This window comes from Filicampus tigris, chromosome 10 (assembly GCF_054856515.1).
Source record: "Filicampus tigris isolate MCC_2025a chromosome 10, RoL_Ftig_1.0, whole genome shotgun sequence".
Classification (NCBI taxonomy): domain Eukaryota; kingdom Metazoa; phylum Chordata; class Actinopteri; order Syngnathiformes; family Syngnathidae; genus Filicampus; species Filicampus tigris.
In genome coordinates, this window is record NC_141226.1 from 21458913 (window position 1) to 21481896 (window position 22984).

At 43.9% G+C, this 22984-nt stretch overlaps 3 protein-coding genes across 8 annotated transcripts in view; 2 read left to right on the top strand and 1 right to left on the bottom strand.

Moving 5' to 3' along the window:
* Positions 1 to 10045, top strand: part of mtcl1 (microtubule crosslinking factor 1) — a 34707-nt gene extending 24662 nt beyond the window's left edge. For 3 of the 6 annotated variants that reach the window (XM_086043851.1, XM_086043854.1, XM_086043856.1), the window contains 7 exons: positions 765 to 881; positions 1251 to 1418; positions 2006 to 2275; positions 3012 to 3317; positions 3745 to 3824; positions 4130 to 5558; positions 8278 to 10045. In XM_086043851.1, coding sequence (XP_085899977.1) covers positions 765 to 881; positions 1251 to 1418; positions 2006 to 2275; positions 3012 to 3317; positions 3745 to 3824; positions 4130 to 5558; positions 8278 to 8469 — 2562 coding nt within the window. In that variant the 3' untranslated portion in view covers positions 8470 to 10045. Of the gene's footprint in view, positions 1 to 764; positions 882 to 1250; positions 1419 to 2005; positions 2276 to 3011; positions 3318 to 3744; positions 3825 to 4129; positions 5559 to 6901; positions 6976 to 7050; positions 7101 to 8277 lie in introns of all 6 variants that reach the window. The other 3 variants (XM_086043853.1, XM_086043855.1, XM_086043852.1) reach the window with 3 other exon arrangements.
* Positions 10046 to 12122: 2077 nt separating this feature from the next.
* LOC147141298 (uncharacterized) lies at positions 12123 to 22172 on the bottom strand. Its single transcript, XM_086042347.1, has 5 exons — positions 21236 to 22172; positions 17898 to 17993; positions 17694 to 17799; positions 15470 to 15566; positions 12123 to 14259 (listed from the first exon to the last, which is right to left on the bottom strand). Exons 1-4 carry the CDS (start codon positions 21762 to 21764, stop codon positions 15509 to 15511), a joined length of 789 nt encoding a protein of 262 aa, XP_085898473.1. The 5' UTR covers positions 21765 to 22172; the 3' UTR covers positions 12123 to 14259; positions 15470 to 15508.
* tep1 (telomerase-associated protein 1) overlaps positions 21326 to 22984 on the top strand; it is a 30493-nt gene continuing 28834 nt past the window's right edge. Inside the window, exon 1 of the mRNA XM_086042341.1 lies at positions 21326 to 22513. The gene's annotated coding sequence lies outside the window, so the exon portion shown is untranslated. The remainder of the gene's footprint in view (positions 22514 to 22984) is intronic.

Consider the following 22984-nt stretch of genomic DNA (forward strand, 5'->3'; position numbering starts at 1 on the left):
TATCCACCGGTGTAGGGAGAGTAGTATTTAGTATTGTGCGCGAGTGTGTGTGTGCGCATCATGCCATGCATGTGTATGTGCATTACGTCATTGCTTCTATTTGTAAATGTAAATAATTACCGTCTTCTTTTCTCCTGTGACACGCTTTTTGGCTGAGTTATCGTGAGAATCACTTTGATCAATCACAATCTGCTTGTAACGTTAAATTTCCAGAGTGCCGAGATGTTCACAAGGGTCAAGAATTGATTTGATACACAGTGATCTCATTCAAAAGAGACCCAATGCTTTCTATCTGCTGGTCATAGTTATGGTTTTTAATTTTTTTTAATAAACGTTCTCAGTTTAATGGTAAAATCAGATTTATCCACGATTTTTCTCCATCCATTCCCCTTAAAAAAAATAAACAAAACTAACCCCCCCCCCAAAAAAAAAAACTAGTTGACAGCAATTGACATCGAGGGCGCCCCTCATTAGCATTCCCGTTGAAGACAATTCACGCTAACGACGCTCAAGGAGAATACGTACATTATAGCAATTTTTATTTTGCAACGAATTAATGGCCCTTCCGTTCATTTCAATGGGAATAAATAATTTTGGATACGAGTAACTCGTGTCTCAGGGCTCCACTGTACTTACCGTCACATTTAGAAAAGGAGAGTCAGCGTCTAAGGCGCAATAGTGTGGTTTCAGGCTGCTTGTCTGTATCAACTATTTTGTGGGATCATTAAGGTGATGTGAACTTTTTTGTGGTATCATCCATGCAGGTGGAGAAGTCAGAGGGCGTCACTGAGCTGGGCGGGATGATGCAGCAGGTGGAGGGCGACGAGGGGCCAGTTCTCCCATCACTGTCACCTGATGGACACTTGCAGTACCAGCAACAGGTAATGATCCCATAGACTGGACGTTAGACCGAACAGGTGTATGGATAAGGGACAAAAATGTGAAACAAATATCCCGGATTCTCACAAAAACAGGACAAGATGGAACAACGTGGCTGATAACTAGCTAATCATTAGCTAAGTCATTTTTGAGGCTTTTTATTTGGCCTTTTAGTAACCTCTGCATTGCCTGCTGGATTTAAAAAAAAAAATCAAAAAAAGATCTAGATACTCATTTTAAAATTTGTAAGTTTAATGATTGTATGCTTCTTTGTGCATATACATGACCAGTAACCATGTGTTGCTTAAAAATGACATGTACATGATTTTTTTATTTCTTTAAATAATTACTGACACCCAACATGCTTACAGTTTGGGGAGAACCGGCGAATGCTGCAGGCGCTGCGCACCCTGCTTGAGCAGTTTCGGGAGGAGCTTCGCGAGGAAGAGGCGCGGCGCTGCCAACTGCAGCAGGCCTACGCCAACGACAAAGCCACCTGGGAGGTGAAATGGGCTGAGATGAAGTGCCAGCTCGCTCAGGTACGCGCAGATGGCCGCTCAGCCACGCTCGAACTTAAAGGACCCGAATGCGGAGAAGCAACCGTGAACATGTTGTCATTAGTGGTGTCGGAGTGTAATTGGTGGGATAGCCATTCAAATTAAAGGTGAAAAATAAATATTTAAATTAAATAACTTAGTATAATGATAACCCATCCATCCATTATCTGTACCGCTTATCCTCACAAGGGTCGCGGGGCATGCTGGAGCCTATATAATGAGAACCATTTTATTTTTTGTATTTAAATTATTTACTATTTATTATTTTTATCAGGACAGATTATTGTTGTATTGCGCAAATGGTCCATTTGGAGGACATTGAACCGTTTGTGTGGAAGTTGGTCGGACCTACGCTGCAGGCGATAAATGGACTGGGAATTTTTAGTAAAATGCCCAGCTCTGTGTGAGTGTGTGTGTGTGTATATATATGCACACGCACACATATATAAATGGTACCTATGGGTTGCTATGATAAGCTGTGATGCATTAACTCAGTAATAGACGATAAACGAAAGATGGGAACCTTAAAAAAAAAAATAGCCCCAGTAATAACCGCGTGTGTCGTGCAGGTGGAGGAGGAGGCACGAGGAAGAACGCGAGGCCAGGCTCAGGGAGGCGAAGGCGAAACGTCGCCCCGGGACCCCGAGTGGGCCCTGAAGCAGGAGCGCGAGGAGCACCGGCGCCTGCTGGCCGAGAGCCACAACACCTCGCTGGACCTCCGCTGGCGGCTGCAGCACGGGGAGAAGCGATGGAGCCGCGAGAGGGCTGAGCTGCTGGAGCACTTTGAGCGGCAGAGGCAGGAGTGGGATGGCGGTACCCGAGAGCTTGTGGTGGAGAGGGTTAGGAGTCATTTTGATGTTTATATATATATATATATATATATATATATATATATATATATATATATATATATATATATATATAGTCAGAGCTGGGCATTCCGTCCCATCCCTGGGACGGACGCCCATTTTGTGGATGGACGGATGGATGACGAGAAGTCTTTTAAAAAGGACGGACTAAGCAAGGACAGAAGAGGGGTTTCATCAGTCCTCCTCTAATCGTCCCTAACCGGGTCAAGTACCGACTGAACGTGTTGTGTTGTGTTCTTTTCAAAAGCAAGACCACTACTGCATGTTCTCTTCTACGAAGCCGCCTTGATTAATGCACAATGCTTTTCATGTGCTTCCCAGTGGTCACTTGCACATGCATATTCTGCCCTCTAGTGGTTCAACACATGTAAAACCATGGATAATGCCACAGGAGTCAGGACGCCATTTAGAAACATGCCCAGCCTTAAAGCAATTTTCCTTTATAAACATTTAGTACCTTATCCCTTTGCATGCAAAGTATGTCCTTGTGTGGGACCAACGGAATGCAAGGACGGAAGCGCTTTAAAAGGACGATGAGGGACGGCGTAGGAGGACGATAATTTTTATGAATAAGGACGGAGGCACAAGGACGGGAGGGTACGCAGGTTGCGGACGGAGGACGGACCGGCAAAAAAAGGTCAAGTGCTCAGCTCTGTCTAGAGTGCATTATTCACCAGAGGTTCCAATACTTTTGTCCCTGTGTCAGCTGCAGAAGGAGCTGAACAGCCGTCGAGGCGAGGGCACAGAGGACAGCGGCTCATGCACTGGCGCCCGTTCCCCGCGTTCTCCGCAATCTCCGCGGTCCTCTGCACCCGTCCTGGTGCCGCCCGTCCGCTCCCTCTCCGACTCAGATGCCGTGCTGGCGGAGCAAGGAGGGGCTGCCGCCGGTAGGCTGAGAAGCCCGACGGAGAGCCCCTTCCTGGATGCTCTTTCTCTAGATCCCCTCGCCAGCTTGGAGGTGCCCCCGCCCTGCAGGCTGGAGAGTGACAAGAGGTTCCCCTGCATGAAGGAGGTAAAGTGCGCAGCTTGGGAAATTGCCCTCAATGTCCGCTCAGTAATCGTAGGTGTGAATGTGCCCCGCAATTAGGTAGCGACCAATTCAGCATGGTACGCCTTTTGTCAGATTTTCCACAATCTTAAACAGGATAAGCAGTAGCACATGATGTCGAGATGAAAGGAAGACTCAAAATTGTCTGTAGGCGTGAATGATGATGTCTCTCCTGATGTGACGAATTGGAAAATGTGGTCGAAGCAAACATGAACTAGATGGACTGCAACTTCCAATCAGGAGTGAATGTTATTGTATCTCTATGTGGCACTCCTGAAACTGACAGCTGGCCAGTCCAAGGTTTGGACTGGGATTGGCCAGTCCACAATACTGCGGAGGATCTATCTAGAAAATGAATGGATGGATCGCTATGTCAATTTTTGTCTTCTAGGCCCTCAATGTGATTTCCGAGAGAGAAGGAGGTCCGGAGATGTATGCTGATGAGGAGATGAGCGGCGGTAGCTTGCTTAGGTGAGCTTGCGGCTGCGGATGCAACATTCACATATAAACAGGGAGTCATCTCACAATGAGATGATTTAGAGCACATTTCAACTCCGGGGTAATTTAGACCCTACGAGGAGGGTGGTACGTCCAGGGGTCCAGGAACCTTTGGGTCTGCACTGACTAGAATTTTTTTTGTTCCGGGACTACCAGTGTCAAGAACTAACCAATTTAAAGAACTTTAATTTAAGGTGGAACTCTTGTCTTAAGTGTAGACACCTTGGTGACCCAAATGCTGATGGTTCTTGGGTTATTTTTGTGTGTATTCCGTCCAGAGCCAAGTCAGTATGCTCCATGAGCGACTTCCAGCGTCTAATGGACAGCTCACCGTTCCTCCCCGACAAGATGCGCCAAGGCGAGCGAGGCCAAGACGACGTCACCCCGCCTCTTTCGCCAGATGACCTCAAGTACATTGAGGAGTTCAACAATAAGGGCTGGGACTTCTCGTCATCCACTGCCGCCAGCCCTGCTCCTGATGCATGGCCCGACAAAACCTCGGAGAAGCAGGGCGTCGAACCGGTCATGGAGTCCTTCCAACCGCCCTCCTGGTTCCTCACTACCAGCGCCAGCCTGACCACCACCAGCACACTTAACAGTCGGGCAGGTGTGGGAGAAGACGCGTATGGGGTCCACATCCTCCACAGCCCCACCAGACCTGGGCCAGAGCCAGAGTCTGACCTCCTTTACACAAAAGGGATCAAGGCGAGAGGCGACGGGGAGGCGGCCAGCGGGTCGGACGAGGTCTTCGCCGGCGGAAGGTGGCCGTGCGGCCTCCTGGAATCCGGCGGATTACGGACTTCTCCGAACCAGTCGCCCATTTGCCCCACGGTGGGCTACGCCGCCTCGCTGGAGCTTCAGCTCTCTCGGAACATGAGCGATGACATGAAGGAGGTGGCCATTTCGGTGAGGAAGGCCATCCGCTCCCCACCCGGGCCCATGGTCCGTGACACGGCCTGCCAAACCAACGGCTTCACCACGCGAGGCACTCAGACCACGCAGACCATCAGCGTTGGTCTGCAGACGGACCTGCTGAGGAACCTGACCAGCAGCCCCCACCGCTGCCTCACCCCGAAAGGAGGCGGCACCCCCATTTCGTCCCCATCGCGGAATACCAGGAAGGTCCAGTACTCGCCGGTCATCCAGAGTAAGTTTGAGCGGCCCTGCTGCTCGCCGAAGTACGGCTCGCCCAAGCTCCAGCGCAAGCTGTCCTCATCCAGCAAGGCGGAGATACCCAACACCAGCCGCGCCGCCACCCCTACCACCCCCCAGAAGGGCAACAGCGAGTCGGCGTGGGCGCGCTCCACCACCACGCGGGATAGCCCGGTCCACACCACCATCAACGACGGTCTCTCCAGCCTCTTCAACATCATCGACCACACGCCCGTCGTCTACGAGGCCATGCAGAAGTTCAACAAGTCCCCCAGCCGCTCCCGCCCCACAACTGCCGCTGAGGCCAGCCCTGACCCCAGGAGCGCCAGGGGCCGCTCCCCCAGCCCCGTACAGCTGATAGTGGAGACGCAGGGGGACCGCAACGCTGAAGTAGTGAGCATTCGGCAGGACCTGTCGGCGCCCCCGGGCTACACACTGGCCGAGAACGCCGCCCGCCTCCTCAATAAAAAGCTGCAGGACGAGAGGAGGGTGCAGGCAGGAGGAGTGGGGAGCAAGATGGCCGACCCAGAGAGGCCGCAGACTGGATGCATGGAGGTAAATAGACTCCGTAGCCATGTTTATATAGGAACAGGTGTCAAGCTACAATGTTGACGTGACGTGTCGTATCTGGACTGAGAGACAATCTTGGTATGTCAGGGTGGAGCTAAATTTATCCTGGGTTGTTAGTGGACGTTATGGAGAGTCTTTTCAACTTGCTTGATGAAGTGGCCTATGCACCCTACGTCATAGCCTACTGTTAGGTTGCCGGGTTTGAGCACACCAAAGAAGAAAGTCAATTGTCTTTCAAAAGCCAACGAAATGGCACTCTCTTGTTAGCAATATCAAATGTACACAGGCCAGACTTGTCAAGAAATGTCATTTAAATTAAATCAAGTCAAATGAATAGAATACCAAGTCAAAGTCAAGTCTTTCATGAATTTTAGCCTAGCAAGCGCCAAATCCTAAAATTGCTCCTTTAAGTGTAATTTGAAGTCATGTGGAATCCAGTATAATTCAAAGGTTGTTGACTTCAGGAGAAGGTTGAATGAAGCAACCCTAGCTGTTCATGGAGATGTCGCTAACCGTCCTAAGTAGTCCCTCAGGGGCCACAACTGTGATCTGTGGTTTTTAATTTGAGTAAATAGAGACTATTCTGGAGTTCTCATGTTTTAGGACCAACATTTCCATGAGCTTTACATGAATTTAAATCTCACTTTAATGGAACGCCGGAACTTCTCCTGACCAAATGAATGTGTCGGCTCAGCCAAGATATGAAAAGGGATCATGATTACAAATGAGCATGCCGATTCATCGTAATTCGGGATTAGCCCGGGATTATTTTGGTAAAGTTGCGGCTAATCCTTTTAACAAGAATCAATCTTCACCACAGCAAAAAAAAAAAAAAAAAATGGGGTAATAATCACAGACTCTTAATCATTCATTTTTGATCTTGTGGAGTTGCGTTACATTCGTTTTAAGGCAGGCAATTAGTCTTTGTGATATTGATAAGTATCACATGCAATGGCAAAAACAAAGACATTTCACGCCAGCATTATCCATCGGCTATACGAGCTTCAAATTTGGTAGCAATCGAACAAAACTGCTAGCAGTTTGTTCTTGAAGGGCCTTTGGAAAAGGGTCAAATGAGCCCAAGGTGGCGACTTGAAAACCAAAATGGCGTCTTTTCAGGCATGACTTCTTGAGACTTTCGCATAGGTACGCATAATAGACGTTTCTATTCAATTTTATGCTGCTAAGTGAAACTGGCTTCGGGGCAAAAATCCATGCGATTCATCCTCCTCAGACGGAGGACTCTACACTCTTGACGGACAGTAACTGAGATATGCATTGCACAATCTGTTGATTATTTTGCGCTTTCTAACGCGACTCTTTTACAGCATCAAGATTCGCCCTTACTCAACACGGCGGTTGGCCGTACCACCGCCAGCACTTCTCTTGTTTATATTCCCAGGTGGCCCTCTCGTCTCTCCTCAATTTAACCGTTCCCGGTTTGTCTAACCCTCCCTGTACTCCTTTCTTGCTCCAGAAGCACACTGTCATACTAACAACTCCATGGGGACTCTAAGTCTCCACTATGTAAGTTCCTCCTTCTCCGAGCCACATGGATCATCACCCTCCTCACCCTGTTTATGGATCAGTCACTGTCAGTCATTTGAATGCATGCTTCACAGGGCCACGGGCAGAATGAGGGCAAAGGTTCATGTGTACCATCAGTCCCTCTTTAAAGGACCATGCCCCCCCCCCCCCCCAAAAAAAAAATCTGACTGCAGTTTTATTTCCCAGATCGTAACAAGAAATTGTTACTGCGGTTTTGCCTCGGCGACTCTTAGCACCCTCTGGAGCTCAACATGACACACAGCCACTAATTTCCATTACATGCACAATTAAATTAATACAAGGATAAAAGGGCAGTATGGTCTTTTAAAGTCCATGTGACTAAAATATTCCAAATGTACTTTGGGGTGTTTATCACACGTTTCATGACAGGTTGTGACGCGTTCCATTTGAAGTATTTTTTATTTATTTTATTGCATTTACCCTCACTCTTCCAGTTCCAGACTTAGCGCAGCCTGCAACATATTTGTCATCATTTAACTCAACACTTAAAGTGGAACATTCCATCTTAAGACACATCGCAGGCCTTTGGTTAGATGAAGGATTTTTATTTGTTGACAAAAAAATGTGCCTTAAACATGAGTAAAAGGCCCGAAAGGTGTTTAAAGGTGGATTTGTTTCCCGTTGTGGGTCACATTTGTAGCATTTAGTGTTTTGTTGCATGGTCTGTGTTGTTGTGCGGGCTATTGGAAGCCCACCACCGCCATTTTGTTGACGAAACTGTCATCTAAAATGGACGTGGCAACCGATTAAGTCAAATCCCACCAACCGTTTCCGTGAAAATACACTTTAGAGTCGTGCAAAGGAATCCAGAGTTCACCACTTCAGCTCAGCAAGGTTAAAGGATTTAACTCCACTTTTTTGCTTTTTCTTGGGCTTTTTCACACCCATTTCTTAATGCCCCTTACAAAAATCCTGTATCAGTGATGACAAAGAGAAAAAGATGACAATAAGCAATTGTATTTCTCTTGAAATTATGAGTGTATCTTAATCTTTAAAAGCTTTTGATTCTCTGTAGGGAAAAAAAAGATTTTCTTACAAAAACAAAAAAAAAAAAATTGAGTGGGTGTGTCATGGTTTTAGCGCATCCTCCTGCTTTGTCATCCTCTCATGGGTTATGCCCATCTGTCATCCACAGGACCTCCCTCGCTCTCCTGTGGTTCCGCCCTTGGAGTCCCGCTTCCTGCGCCCGGCCCGCCCGGCCAACCGCCGCCCCCCCTCGCGCTGGGCCAACCTCTCGCCTCCCCCCTCCTCGGCATCCGGGAGGAGGTTCACCTTCCCGCCACCGGCAAGGCGCGCCAGCATCCCGGAAGGCCAGGCGCCGGCGTGACGCTCTTCTTCTACCTCTGACGTCACCCCCCTCATTCATTCACTCCCCAAAATAAGACTGAGAAGCTCATTGGTCACCTGAGAAACACCAGCTGACCCCTCAGGGGAGGGAAAAAATAAGACAACTTCTTGAAGTGTACTGTAATCATTTCCAACAAAGTATTACAAATCATCACAAATGCATTTTCATATAAGGTGCCTCTTCACACTTGACTTCATGTTTTGTCCATTTATGTGTCCGTACCTTTTTGTTTTTTTACTTGAATGTTATATGACGTAGCATTTCAATTCACATAAAGGAGTGTTATGGCCACACTGAAATGAATAAAATAATCATACTATGAGACAAAAATCTGAATGTTATGAGTCAATTCAAGGAAAAAAAAAAAAAAGTTAAAATCCTGTGAAAATTCAGTATTTAAGTGTTGTAAATTACATTTTTCATGGAAAAATATGGTAAAAGTCATTCACTGCCATTGACATATTTGTCTTTTCACATTCCAGCCATTCAATCCCAGGAATTTATTTGTATTTTTTTCTTTTTTTTTTTTCAAATGTTAGGGTAGTAGAGGGTCTAAAAATGTCTGGCAGTGAATGAGTTACGATAAAAGCGTTTTTAGAGAAGTCGTATTTCTTTGAAAATGTTTTTTTTTTTTTATCTGAGGAATAAAATAAAGGTTCTGAAGAAAGTAAAATGCATTTTTATTGCAAACCTTTTCCAAAACAAATGTAAGATCCATTATTTTTTTTTCACGATCTTCTCAGAAATACGACTTGTTTTCCCCTTAAAAGATGTTTAAACTGAGGAAAAAAATCTGACGTCTTCTAAGATTTATTTTCTTTTTAAGTTTTCTCATAGGTAGTACTTTTTCTAGAAATTCTCTCAAAAGTAAAGAAAAACATTTGTCAGATTTTTGTTGATACTTTATTTTTAAAAGATGACTTATTCCCTACAAAAAAAAAAAGCGTCGTAGCATATTTTGATCATCGTTTTCTTTTCAGTGTGGCCCTAATAGTCCTTGCTAGGGAACGACAACCCCAACTAAGTGTCCATCCAAGGTGCCTGTTCACACTTCAGTTTCTAACTGGTCTACATGGTGGCATGCACTTTTCATTTCTCACTCGAATGTTACGACTGCGTCAATTCCAAAAGTGTGAACAAAACCTCGGCTTCTGTGGTGCGAAGCGGAGACACATGATGTCATTTCCCCCCTCCCGACCCTAAAGGTTGTCCTTCGTATGTGTGTATTTCCTTTTTCAAATGAAAACACGGGTGGAGATAATGTCGAATTATACATCTGCGCGAGGCAGTTTTCCATCCAATATTTGCATGACACTAGCACTTTAGTGCATGTACAAGATGAGCGCTCGTCACTGTTATATGGAACTGTTTCTTGTTTTTTTTTGGGGTGTGTTTTCTATAGTGGACAACTGCACTTGTCGGCGTCTTTGTACACTTGTACGTCTGCACAGAATGTGTCGGATTTAAAAAGAATGTTTTAGATGAGAATCTATGTGAAAACAATCTATAGTCATAGTCTATTAATGTCATTAAACATGAATGTGTATTTACAAGATCATGGCCTCTGATTGTCTTTTAGGATTTAAAGGGTGCAGCCACACACAAATGTGTCATCCGGGATTTCATATCCTTTCCAATCCTCAAAGTCAAGGACATTTTATTAGGGGCACATGCACACTAATATGTGACATAAAATGGGAGATTAGGATTAGGGTAGGGTTAAGGGTAAAGGTCTGAGTTGTAACAGATTAGAGGTTAAGATTATACTAGGTTTAAATTTGGGTCATGACAGTAATAGAGGTTAGTATTGTTTGGGTTATTTTTTAGGTCCGATTACTTGGGGAGAAGAATAAAGTTCAAGAAAAAAAACAGTGGATAAGAAAATCTTAAAAAAAACAAAACTTTTTTTTAAATTATAAAATATGACTGTTATTCAAAAATAAAATGTATAGAAATAGGACTAGGGGGCTAGTATTCACTAAAAAGTTATAACTTCTTCAGGGGAAAAAAAAAAGTTTTAAAAAGGATGTGTTTTTATCAAAATAATAGCTGTGTTTTTTTCAGAATTTGTTTTCATAGTTAGGGTTTAAATTAAAAAAAACATTTCTTTGGAGGAAAATAATTATTGAGAACAGAGTATTTTCTAAAAATTCTTTTTGTGCCCTTGGCAAAAAAATTGGGAAATTCATGGAAAAATATGTCTTCCTTTCTTAGAAAAATCAGACTTCACAAAAAAAAAAAAATCCAGAAATAAAAAAATCTGGGGAAAAAAATGGTTTCTTCTCTGAAAAAATGGACTACGACTCACCCCCTCCCCCCAAATTATTTTTATGCATTTATTTTCTTGGTTAAATTGGGCTTTAGAAAACAGCTATAGTGACGGAGACAAAAGGAAAATTTCAGGGATTATTTTTGAGAGGAATGTCTATCAAGGTTATGGTTGGTTTCCAGGTTTAGGTGTGTTACTGACAAACCCAATCGCGTGGCTTCACAAGCGCAATGCCACCTTGCACTCCTAAGTTACCAAAATGAATTATTCAGCACGCACAGCTGCATGCTGGGAGCTGCCGCTGGCGCCGAGGGAGGAGGACGCCCCGCTCTTCATCACATCCGCACTGAGAGGAGCCCACCGATTCTGTTAAATAATTCACCAGCGCTCCCCGCTGATGTACTCCAAATAGGCCGCACGCACGCCCGTGTGATGGCCCAGCAGCCATAAAGGATGCCACCTTCATCGTGTGAAGGTCACACCAATGCATCCTTCTAAATAGGACGACTGTGATATAACGCAGCAAAGCTGCCCCCCCCCCACCACCTTGGCGTCTGGGAGGACTTTATTTGGAAGTCTTTTGAACAGCCTTGCACTTTCTCAAAAAGAAAACAGCACACATAAAAATAAAAACAGACCTGGTTTGGTCTTGGAAGATATTTTTCCCCACTTCTTATTTTCTTCCTTTAAATTTTTTTTTTTTTTGTCTTTGAAAAATCAAATTTAATAAAAACCTTTTGTAAAAGTAACACACACGATGTACGCAACTTTTTTTCCCACACTAAAATACAACTCAACTTCCTATTTCTTTAAAAAAAAAAAAATTAAATTGGAACTGAAAATTTAAAAACTCTTTGATTAGTATTGCTACATAGTTGATGTGTAAAAACAATGTGCAAGTTTTTTTTATTTTATATTGACTTTTAGACTTTTCTGCCTACTGGAAATTTTAACTGAAAAGAATTTCAGATTCAACAAATTAAAAAAAAAAAAAAAATTTTTTACATGACAATATTTTGGTGGGGGACAAAACAACCTTTCATAAATATACAAATGGGTTGAAAAAGAAGGGGGGGGGGGAAACAAACAATTCACAATTGTGTTTCCCCTTAAAATGATTGTCTGCTCAGAAAAACATGTCTTTATCAATGGGGGTATCCCAAATCTTGTGATTTTGATTTTCTAACAACAAACATTTCCGTCCCCCAACATTGTTTTTGGAACATAACCCCCGTGATAAACAAGGGATTACTTCTGTATTCTGAACATGTTTCTCCCCCGAAGACTGATTTCAAAATAACTTTTATTTGCAAAGAACAAAAACAAAGGCCAAATGTAAATGCAACACTCAGAACACAAGCACTCCTCTTCACACGTATTTATTGTAAAAAATACATATAAAAACAATTTCTGAGACATACAAAAGATTGGAGCTTTAGAAACAGTATATCCAACAGATAAAGACCAGCCGTTTTTTTTCTTTTTCTTTTTAACTGCAGGTACAGTACATATTTACAATTCAATAAATAAAATGACGCCTCTGCTGTGTGTGTGTGTGTGTTTTTTTCCCAAAGATTGTCCGCATACACTCTGATGAAAGCTCTGATGTCGGGGGAGTAGATCTGGGGCCTATTTATCCAAAATCCCATCCTTGATTGAGTTCTCCCTCACACACATACACACGTGCACAGAGAGCGAGCTTTTATAATTAGCATTCGTAAAAATTTTGAGGTATTGCACCACACGGCTTGAGAGGGAATTAAACGAGTGGGCTCGGGAGAGTGCCCGCCCACTTTTGGAAAACGTACACGCACGCACCTCAAGAGTACACATCATAAATTATACAAGCACATCAAATGTAACATCGTAACACACACACACACAAAAATTTGGCATTATTACTGTTTTAAACATGCACAGGGCTGTCCCCAAGCGGCAGGATGAGTTGTAGCACCTCAGCAGGGGCCTAAGTGTGGAAAGCCGTTTGAGCATTTAGTCCATAACCTGGATATCCACATTAAGCTCCTCGTCCTCACTAGTATTGAGCACGCTAGTAGAATGACTGTCTTACTAGTCGTTTTTCCACTAAGTGGGACGACCTTATGACAGATATTGTTATTGAAGAAATGTGCAAACGGCTGCAAAGCTTAAAGTCCGGGATTTCTACTATATAATTGATTATTTGTATATTTTTGTTTATTTGATCCATATTCGTTTTTATTATTACTAATAAAGGATTTTTTCTTCATTAATAGGACAACTTTGGTATATGAGGGCATTGACAAAACCATGCCCTTGTTGACTGATTGCCGTTTGACGCATTTATCTATATTGTGTGCTAGAAGGCCAAACGTTGCATTAAAAGTGGGAAAATGTTACTAGTGTGCTGAATTGCCTTACTAGTTAGGTGAAACAGCGTACTAGTACATTTAGCCTATCCAATAAATGCTTTCCGGACAGCAAAATGTGGCACTAGTAGCGGAGCGTACTAGTACCCGGACTTTAAATTAGATAACCAATATCGAATAAATGCTCAAACGGCTATGAACACCAGAGGAGATGATTGTAAACAACTTCCCGAAGCTATCGATCATAATATATATATATTTTTTCCATCTGACTGCTTCTGAAAACTGTTCCCCAAATACACCCTGACCAGGCAAAGGCAGCGCACACACAAAGAAGGCTTGAAAAGAAAGTCATACACTGAGCTGTTGAGCTATAATCATGGTCGTTATGACGATATCATACTTGAAAATAATTGCCATTATAAAAAGGTAGCGCCCTCCGTCTCTTGAAGGCCGATGCGTCCATGGCCCAAACGGCGATTAAAAAGCCGACGCCAGAAAACGGGGACACGGGGAAAATCCTTTCAGGAGGATGTCGCCGGGCTTCAAAAAGCAGTACCGTTGCCACGTTTAACGAGATGTAACAAATCCAACACAGAATTCGGGGAACTTCACATTAAACACTCACTCACTCGGTATCATTGGCAGTCCATCCTCATTGAAGCACTCGAAAGCAACTGAATCAAGAAAGGGGGGGGGGGGGGGGGGGAAATCCTCGAAGGACAAAAAGTGCTCAAATGGGTGCAAACACCAGCGCTAAAAGGAGCACTAACCAACCACCCCCCACCCCCCCCCCGAAATGTTAACACTAAACTCCGGGTAACGACAAAACCCGCCCCCGCCCCCGTAGCCGGTGGGCAACACTTTTACTCAAAAATACACAGGAGGCAACCTTTCCTCCTCATCACGGGGAGACATACATCGGCGGACGCCAACCCGGCAAGCGAGGGGTTAAAATCCAAAAGCAGCCATCGTTGTCGTTTTTTTTTTTGTTGTTGTTGTTGTTGTTGTTTTGAAAAGTTTACAGTTTGTTGCGAAATGGTCTGGACCTACAAGAGGAGCAGGAGGAAGTCCGCGCCGCCCCGGAGCTTCTTTGCGGGTTGGCGGACATGTTTCATTTTTCATAAGGAGAGAGTGTTGGCATGTGGTCTCCTGTGAGGACCAAAGAAGTAGAGTGCGGAAATAAGGATGATGGTAGGGCAAATTTAGATCTCTGAAAATCAATTAAAAGAAAACCTTTTTTTTTTTTTTTTTTTTAAATAAATGGATACCTTTTTTTTTTAAAGGTCAAGTCAACCCCAAAAAAGTAAAAGTAAATTCATTGAAATTTCCTTAGAAATGTCCTACTAACTAGAGACGCGCGTTTACATTTCCATCTGACTGATCAAATTCAGATAAAAGCACACATTTGCATAAAAAAAAAAAATGATTGCGTGTCTTTGCAATATGCATGTTGCAAAGGCCATTTTCGCGATACGGATATTTTTTCGATGTATTGTGCAGCCCGCTCAAAAAGACATCAACAGTTGCTCGGGGGCTCAGGTAACGACCAATCGCGGCTCACCTCTTTTCTGAAGCTGAGCCGTGATAGGTCGTTATCTGAGCCCCGAGCAACTGTGAATGCCATGTTTCGACTAGTCATAGAACATATTCTTGTGAAGACATTTTTGGAGTTGACTTCCCCTTAACATAAAAAGACATTAGAACACAAGAAAAACATCATGAGATTAAAACATCCCACCCCACTCCGAAAAAAAAATGTATAAGTGCCATTACCCTGTTTTTGCACTCAAATGAAAAACCAACGTTTTGATTTTTTTTTTATGTACACAGATTTAACTTGAACTGATTGCTCGTACTACCTATTTAGATTCACTGATAATGCGGTGTTGCCCTTTTATGATTTTGTTGTACGTTTTGCTGTGCGTTGAGGACCACAATGGAAATGAGGAAGTTTTATTGTGCAGGCTTCTGTGCTATCACCAAATAGATTCAATCAAAGACATCAACCATTTTTATAAAAATGGAATTAAGACAAAATACTGTAGTACATCCATGCCTTGAAGGGGTGTGGCCAGCTAGTGAGTGACATCAGGAGCTCTGACTCCAGCTCGACTTGGCCATTTCATTTAGCAAAGTTAGCTCAGTGTCGGCATTTTCTCCATGCTCATTGCCAGTGTTTTCATTTTGTACTCAAGTGTCGGCATTTTCTCCACGCTCATTGCGAGTGTTTTCATTCTGCGCAAGTGTGTCCAGTTTGCCCCGTTCAATAAAAGGATGAAAGCGAATCGGTGACTGTGGCACCCTTTGCTCAATAGAGCGGCGGTGTCTCTGAAGCTTGCTCAATTCAAATTTCGCCTACCTGAGTCATGGCGGGGGGGGAAGTCATGTGACCTGGGAGTCAGTCTGAGGGATGCTCAGGGCAGCAGGGCTTCACCTTGGCCCAAGCGTCGATGCAGCTGCGGCCAACACAGGACAGGAGTTTGGTCAAGGTGGCTTTTTCAGACTGCGCGTCTCACATTTCCAGCTTGATCGGATTTATGACGTTCATCGAACGCCCTTGAGCTACCTTTGACGAAAACACCTCATTTGCAGCACATGGACTACGCCACACTTGAAACTAAATGGTGGTCCGTTGTTAAAAAAAAAAAAAAAAAAAAATAGCATACAGTCAGTCATCTCTGTATGAAATACTCAGACGTACAGATCGTTATTTTCCCCACTTCATTTTTGTGAATAGACTTGCGGGGCAAGTGAAAGTGAAAGGGAGTGAGCGGGTTTCTGATTGAGTGTGCGAGTTGGTGAAGTAGAGAGTGAGAGCGAGTGCGAGAGAGAGACGGTTTGCCTGAGAGATCGACTGAGTGAGTTGGCAACTAGCACCTGCACACCGAGTGCACATCTACTGACGCGCAGCAACAGCAAACTGTGACCCTGCATTGGTTTTGGAGCGCTCCATAAACTGGATCATGTAGTCTGTTACTTTCATTGAACCACAAAAACGCGGTGTGATTGTCAAGGCAGAAGCGAGTTACCACAAAGAGACAAAGTGGGCGAGAATATCGCTCGTATGCATTTTGGCGACAGAGACTGCGTATTTCGCTTCTTATCCACATGTACATATCGTTGCTGTCCTGTGCAAAACAAAAGTCCAATTTTTGGAAACATTTTTCATTTGCATGTTAATGCGATGTCTGTAACGCGGAAACACGTACAAATACGAGAATTGAAAAAAATGGACATGAAATTATAAATGTAGTTCAGCATTCTTTTAAAACTATATACTGTATGTATACTATTTGCATGGGGATTTCCTAGCTGTGTGAATGCTCTTTTTGACTTGCTGCTACATCTGCAAGGTTGCAACGTAGTGTACCTGCTATTAAAATTTTTTAAAAGTTCAAAAGCAGTCAGTTACACATGAAAACTAGCAGCCGAAACCTGCAGTCGGGTTCGGCCGCATTGCTTCATGTGCGGCAGGCTTGAGAAAGACAGACAAAGTGAGAGATTGACACTAAGTGAATGGGGTGAGTTACAGCTTGAGAGTAAGACCAACTGCATGACAGCAGTGACAAAGCATTTGACAAAGACAAAGAAAGGAGGGGAAAGCAAAAGCAAGAGCAATTGTGAGTGAGTGAGAGAATCTCTGAAATTAAAAGTCAACGAGACTGACAGAGATTCAGACATAGATAGAAAGAGCCATGGCCAGCTTCCAAATAACAGCGGTTTGCTGGGGCGTATCTGTATTTCATCAGTATTTCAGTGTGAATTGCCAAAAAGGGGCCCCACCTTTTTACATATGCTTTGTCAGAGTAGGAACTTAACAAGACTTGTGTGGAAACCTCACATTTGTGCGCACGCACACACACACACACAGGCTGATGTCAGGCTCATGTGACGTAACCGTGCCTGATGTGCACATGTGCATTGCCTAACCACATCAACATTTCCTGAGCTCCAATGACGGGTAAGCTAAAACCTCACAAAGTCCAGATAAAAACTGAGCTAACCCTTTCATGTTCACTTTAAACATGTTTGCAAACGTCATGTTAAAACGGAGGCCGCACACCTCACTATCACAAGCTAGAACAACGACCATGTGCTTCAAGAGAAAAAGAAATATATAGTCAATATAATATAGATTTTTTTGGACTTTTTTTTTTTTTTTAATGTTGTATGACATTAGCTAAATTCAGTCAAAATGGACTCCACAAGCCTCATCAACAAAAAGCAGTCAGTTCCTCCAAGACGATCAGGAGACAAAAAAAAAAAAAAGTCGCCAAAATTTCTGGACTATTGAGCGCACCTGAATATAAGACGCACCCTACTAGGTTTAAAAAGAAAACAGATTTGTACGTATATAGGCTGCACTTTACTATAAGTCCCAAGTGTCCGCATGGAATATTTTCACAGCAAGATATGTTACAAAATCACCCTTCAAAAGTATTTTTCCCTTCTGGACACACGCATTACATGACAAAGGCAGCATGTATCCAATTATACCTCGACTGTCTCTTCCAAGTTGAGCGGCGTGTGCGTGTGCGCGTGTGTCATCGATTATTGTTGTGACTCAAGTGCAAGGTTGTTACCTCTTATGGTAGACGCAGAGGCACGCCAGCCTGGCAATGGTCTCGCCCTGCACCAGATCCTCCAGACAGATGGAGCACTCGCCGCTGTCTTTGCTCAGCACATCCGCTGGAGACACACACACACACACACACACACACACACACACACACACTCGTTGTCAGCGATGATTCGGATTATCGATTAGCGAGCACGCGCGGGCTTACTGTTGTAGGGAAGCGGTGGCGACGTGAGGCAGCTCAACAGGTGATCCTCGATACGGCCGCCTGGGAACGGCTTGGAGCAGAAAGGACAGCGGATATCTGCACACAAATGGCGATAGCCACTTTCATATAGACTGTGTTTAAAAAAATAATAATAATAATAAAATGTTTTTCTAACAGTCTTGCCACACATTTCGCTTAAATGTAGCCTGTCCAGTGCCAAGCTATTTTTTTTGTTGTGTTTTTTTTTTTATTTATTTATTTTATTTTTTTTACACTAGGGGGAACTATGTCAAAGGAGGGGATACAGCAGATAAGCAAAGAAGAGCTAATGGACAAAGAAGAGCGTCAAGTGGATATACTGGACACGTAGGAAAATGGATGCCATGTTACCTCTGTGTTAACGACAAAATGAAGTGAGTCAAAAGATTGCTTCTTGAAAATTCCACGAGTGGTCAATAAAAGCACGAGTTGTAAATAAAACTGACAGACAAGTGAAGTGATACTTTCATATCATTGCTTACTTCTCTTTACGTGACGTGCTGGGCTGCAGCGGCTTCACTTTTAAACTTTTTTAATTTTTTTTTATTGAATAGGTAAAAAAAAAAAAAAAAAGAATCAATATTTATAAATATCGGCTGATATGAAATACTTAAATTGTGATGAATATTTCAACTTCACAGGGTCATTCTTAACAGTTCATAGTTGAACCTGTATTATTTTGCACTTCCATTTATTTTGAACAAAGACTAAAACTCAGGAAGTTGTCAGTTTTATTTTGCACTTTGCCAGTGTGTGGGAGAATGTTGGAAAGTTGGGACAGCGGTGTGAAGTTTAACACCCGACACTTGCTTTTCCCCACCCTGTTACGTCAAAAGCAATTGCTCAACTCTTTTATACATCTATGAGTCCAGACGCTGATGTCATTTAATTATCCTATTACAGCATGCAGTGTTATTGCGTGAAAGCGCACAGTTGCGGCAATATCCCATCTTTGCTGGGTTATGTGTAAAAGGCAAAAGATGCATTTTCTCTTTATAGGGTTACATGGTATATCGGTACTATAAAATTAGGGCTGGGCGATTAAGGCGAAAACAATATTCACAATTATTTTTGATTGATATCGAAATCCGATTATTAAATGCAATTATTTGTGGATTTGAAAACATGTGTGAAAGCAGGAATATTTTTTTGTGAATTGTCACAGGAATGTTTGAATGACAACACTTGCGCCTCAGTATAGTGCGATGTTGGTATGTGGAGAGTGCACGTGTCGCGTGTCTTAGGGCGCAACACCCGGAAATGTTTGCGCGTCTATTTTGCTGGCTAATGACATGAAATTCAACTGTTAAGCAGTCAGTCAATAAAGCCCATCTAGATAGTGTATCATCAACACCTGTGTTGTTTCTTCGTTGTCGGCCTCTCACGCCGTCCTGGCAACAAATTTAAGGGAGTTTGAGAACTTGAAAGCCGGACCCGAGAGACAAATTAGCTTAGTGCTACCAAAGACCAGGCTAATACAACACAACATGGATGGATTTAAAACGAGACCAATAGCCCAAAAAAAAAAAAAAAAAAAAAAAACAGAGTTCCGCTGTTGGCCAAAGCACAACGTCTTTCGGGAAAAATGAAATGCGGAATCCATTCATGTTTATTTGGAACATGTTAATGTCAATACGAATAGCGAATGTGAATTTCGGGCGCGAAAGCTCTAGCCATAGGCACGTTCCGACACTAACTGCTGATACCACGCAACAGGCCAGGCCCAACCTTATAAATCCATACACAGTCGTAGTCACAGATTCTACAGTAGAATGCGAGGATGCCGATCCCAAGTAAACAAAAGCAATACATGCACCTCACATGCATGTTACGCTGTTTGATAATGTAAAATATATCTTTTTAATTTGGGATAATTGTAGAATACTCGATTCTAAAAATATTCGATAGCTAGAGCCCTAGCCATATTGTCTTTAACATTTGTTACGTGGCTACTTATCAGGATTTCTGAGTCAAAGAGGCTCACATGAGGGCTTTTTATGGTCCACGCCAAGTTCCACTTTTACGTGTACAACCATCCATGGACGACGCAGATGGTCCAAAGCGTTCCCTCCTGGCCTAAATTCTTCCACGCCAGCATTTCCTGACCCCATTTCCCCTCCACATTTGCTGGAGGGGCTGCCCGGGAAAAGCCTAAACACGCATGATGGTGTTTTGTCCCGTCTAGTGCTTCCACACGGCTCTGCTGAAAGTGAAACTAGGCCTTCTTTCAGGAAACGCGTCAACCGCTCTCTCTTTCAACTAGCAGGCCTCCACCGTGACAACTGTCATCGCGGCCTTTTGACATGACAGGAGGGTGGTCTTGCATGTCATTCCATCATGTCATACGTCAGTGGCTCAGTTTACACAATACAGACTCAGATGATTCCCCTCATCATAAAAACACAAGAAACTAGATTATCTGCACAAGAATGCAAGTTCTTCAAATCCGTTTCGGTTTCACACGTTGGACATTATGGACAACAGTAACAGTCTAATACTGCTTGACTGTGACTAACTTAATTGAAACTGCTTGCCTTTACAAATCTACTTTCTCCTTCACACATGGTCAGTTATTAGTTTTTGGTCACAATGAATCAATTTAGTGGAGCTACTAAATTTGTTAATTCTTAAAACTAAATGTGAACTCTGAATCAAATCAGCTGTGACCTCAGCAATTTAATTATATTTATTTTTGTTAACCCTTACACTATGTTCATTTTACTTTCACACATAGCATGTCCTGGGTCTATTTGAACCAGGTCAAGAATATCCTACTCATAATTATGAACTACATATCTTCTCAAAACGTATTCATGGCCTGTCTTACGTTGACGGATGATTAATTCTTAATGTTTCAAAGAAAACAGAACGTGTATTTTTGCAGAAGCAGAGTCAAGGGACTCTCTCATGAACTGTTTTATTCTGTACTGATTTTCAACTATGACCCTTCAATGACCAACAGGTTCAGGAACCTCACGAATGTGGCGGGAACACAGGCAGTTCTCGAGACTGTTTCAAGCTCCCTCTTGGGAGCACTGTTACAAGCGACTAGTACAAAATACAGATTTGTGGCTTGTATGTATTTAATATCCCCTTGATTTAGCGTACTATTATAAATTCATTATAGTAGACAATTGGCGTTTCGTGACTAGTTTTTTTCCATCGACATAAATATAATGAAAGTCGAGTTGACCAAAATGTAAGCTGTCAGTCAGCTCAGTAGTGACGTCAGTGACTTATTTATATTTATTTTAGTTGAACATGACATGGGAATGTTGAATGGTCACGTCTCGACTTACTGCCATGGCGGTTGTTGACGCGATACAGGCCGATCCAAGCCTCAGACACCGGCCGCTGGTGGGTGCCCCGTACCCGGGCCGACCTGGCGCCGACGCTGCGGCCCCCGGCGTGTCGATTTCCGGGCAGCCGCTCCGAGAAAGTGCGGTGGGGCGTGCGGCCTGTTTCGTCCCCGGGCTGATGCTCCGCGTTGGCGGAAGCCTCCGGGCTTGTGTTGCCGTCCTCCTCCGCTTTGCCATCGCTGTGGTTGTCGTCCGCCGATGACGCCTGGCTCATGCTAGCGGGGATGCCGTGGTGGTCGGCCGGGCTGCCGTCGGCACTCGCGCCATGCTGGCCCAGGTCGGAGTCGCTGCCCTCCTCCGAGCGGCTCCGGTTGACTTCGGTGTCCTCGAAGCTGCCAGAGAAGTCCACCATGAGGCTGGTGGGTCTGGCACAGCGCGGCCGCCGGTACGAATCCCGCTTGGCGGTGCCGTCCTTCCCAAGAGTGGACGGCACCGGGTCTTCCTGGAGGCGACTCGCTCTCGTGCCCATCGCTAGCGAGCGGGCGTAATGGAGCTTGGCTAGCCGAGCTATCGAACGCTTTTCCAACACGCCAACAACGACCTCGAACTCGACCCTTTCAGCCGCGGCGTATTCGTCTAGAAACGACACCCGCCAGAAGCTGCCTGGCAACCGACGTAGGGGAGCGACTTTAAAGCTAGACGCGCGTTGGTTCTCCTGGCCTCTTAGTTTGTCCTTCCAGTCCACATTTTCCTTTCTTTTATGACGTAGTAGTTCTCGTTGCTGCAGCGGAAATAGAGCGCTCTCGTTTCCTCCTTTGAACTTTGTACAAAGAGTTACGGTAACGTTGAATGTTTGGCGACGAGTTTCCCATTTTTACCACGAAACACCCTCTTTAATGTCATTGCTCCGTCTTGTATGTATATAGAATTATTGCGCTCTCGCCATTTAAACCCTCGTTAGTTTTTTAGCGGCATTTTGGGTGAGTTTCAGAACCAGGGGCGCGTGAAGGAGAGGGCTTACGGTAAAAAAAAAAAATGGGCAGCATGTCAACCAATCAGCGCGCGGGTGCGGTGACGAGCACGATTCACCTGCCAATTGGTGCCTTCGAAAGAAACAGCTGGCTGACATCAGCCAATCGGCGCGCTCGAGAACAGCAGCTGGGCCGCAGGACGGCATTTACAGGAAAAGTGGACAAGTTTGTGTTGATTGAACGAGCTTCACTAACGAATGACAAAGCCGAACTGTAGACGCTGACAGCACGCGTTCAAATGAAACAGGTGCGGTTTATATTTAAATGTTTCTTCCGTTTTTGCCCTTGAGTTTGTCTACGTGAACTGGCTGGTCACTGCTAAGCCGCCACACCTACACCACAACAAGCCAACTCTGATTTTGCTAAATTACCTACAGGACTTGTAGTCTGTCCCCTTCGTGTGTAACCATTGTAAGCCGTTTTTGAAGCAACAGACTATCGTTTAGACTCCAATATATTTCTGAACAGTGCGAAAAGTCTCCAAAAGAAGACTTGAGAACTTATATTGCAGTGCTTCTTTTGAGTGTTCGGTTCACTGTTGGCTTCACCGGGTCGTTAAATATACATTAACGATGTGTTTCCAAGATGTAAAAAGACTTCAGATTCTTAATTTGGTCGTCCACAACATGTCTGAATGATTACACTGAAGTAGTTAAACAATTACCTCCCGCGACTGTGGAGATGTTTTCAGGTGATGAAGTAGACTATGTTCCCACTT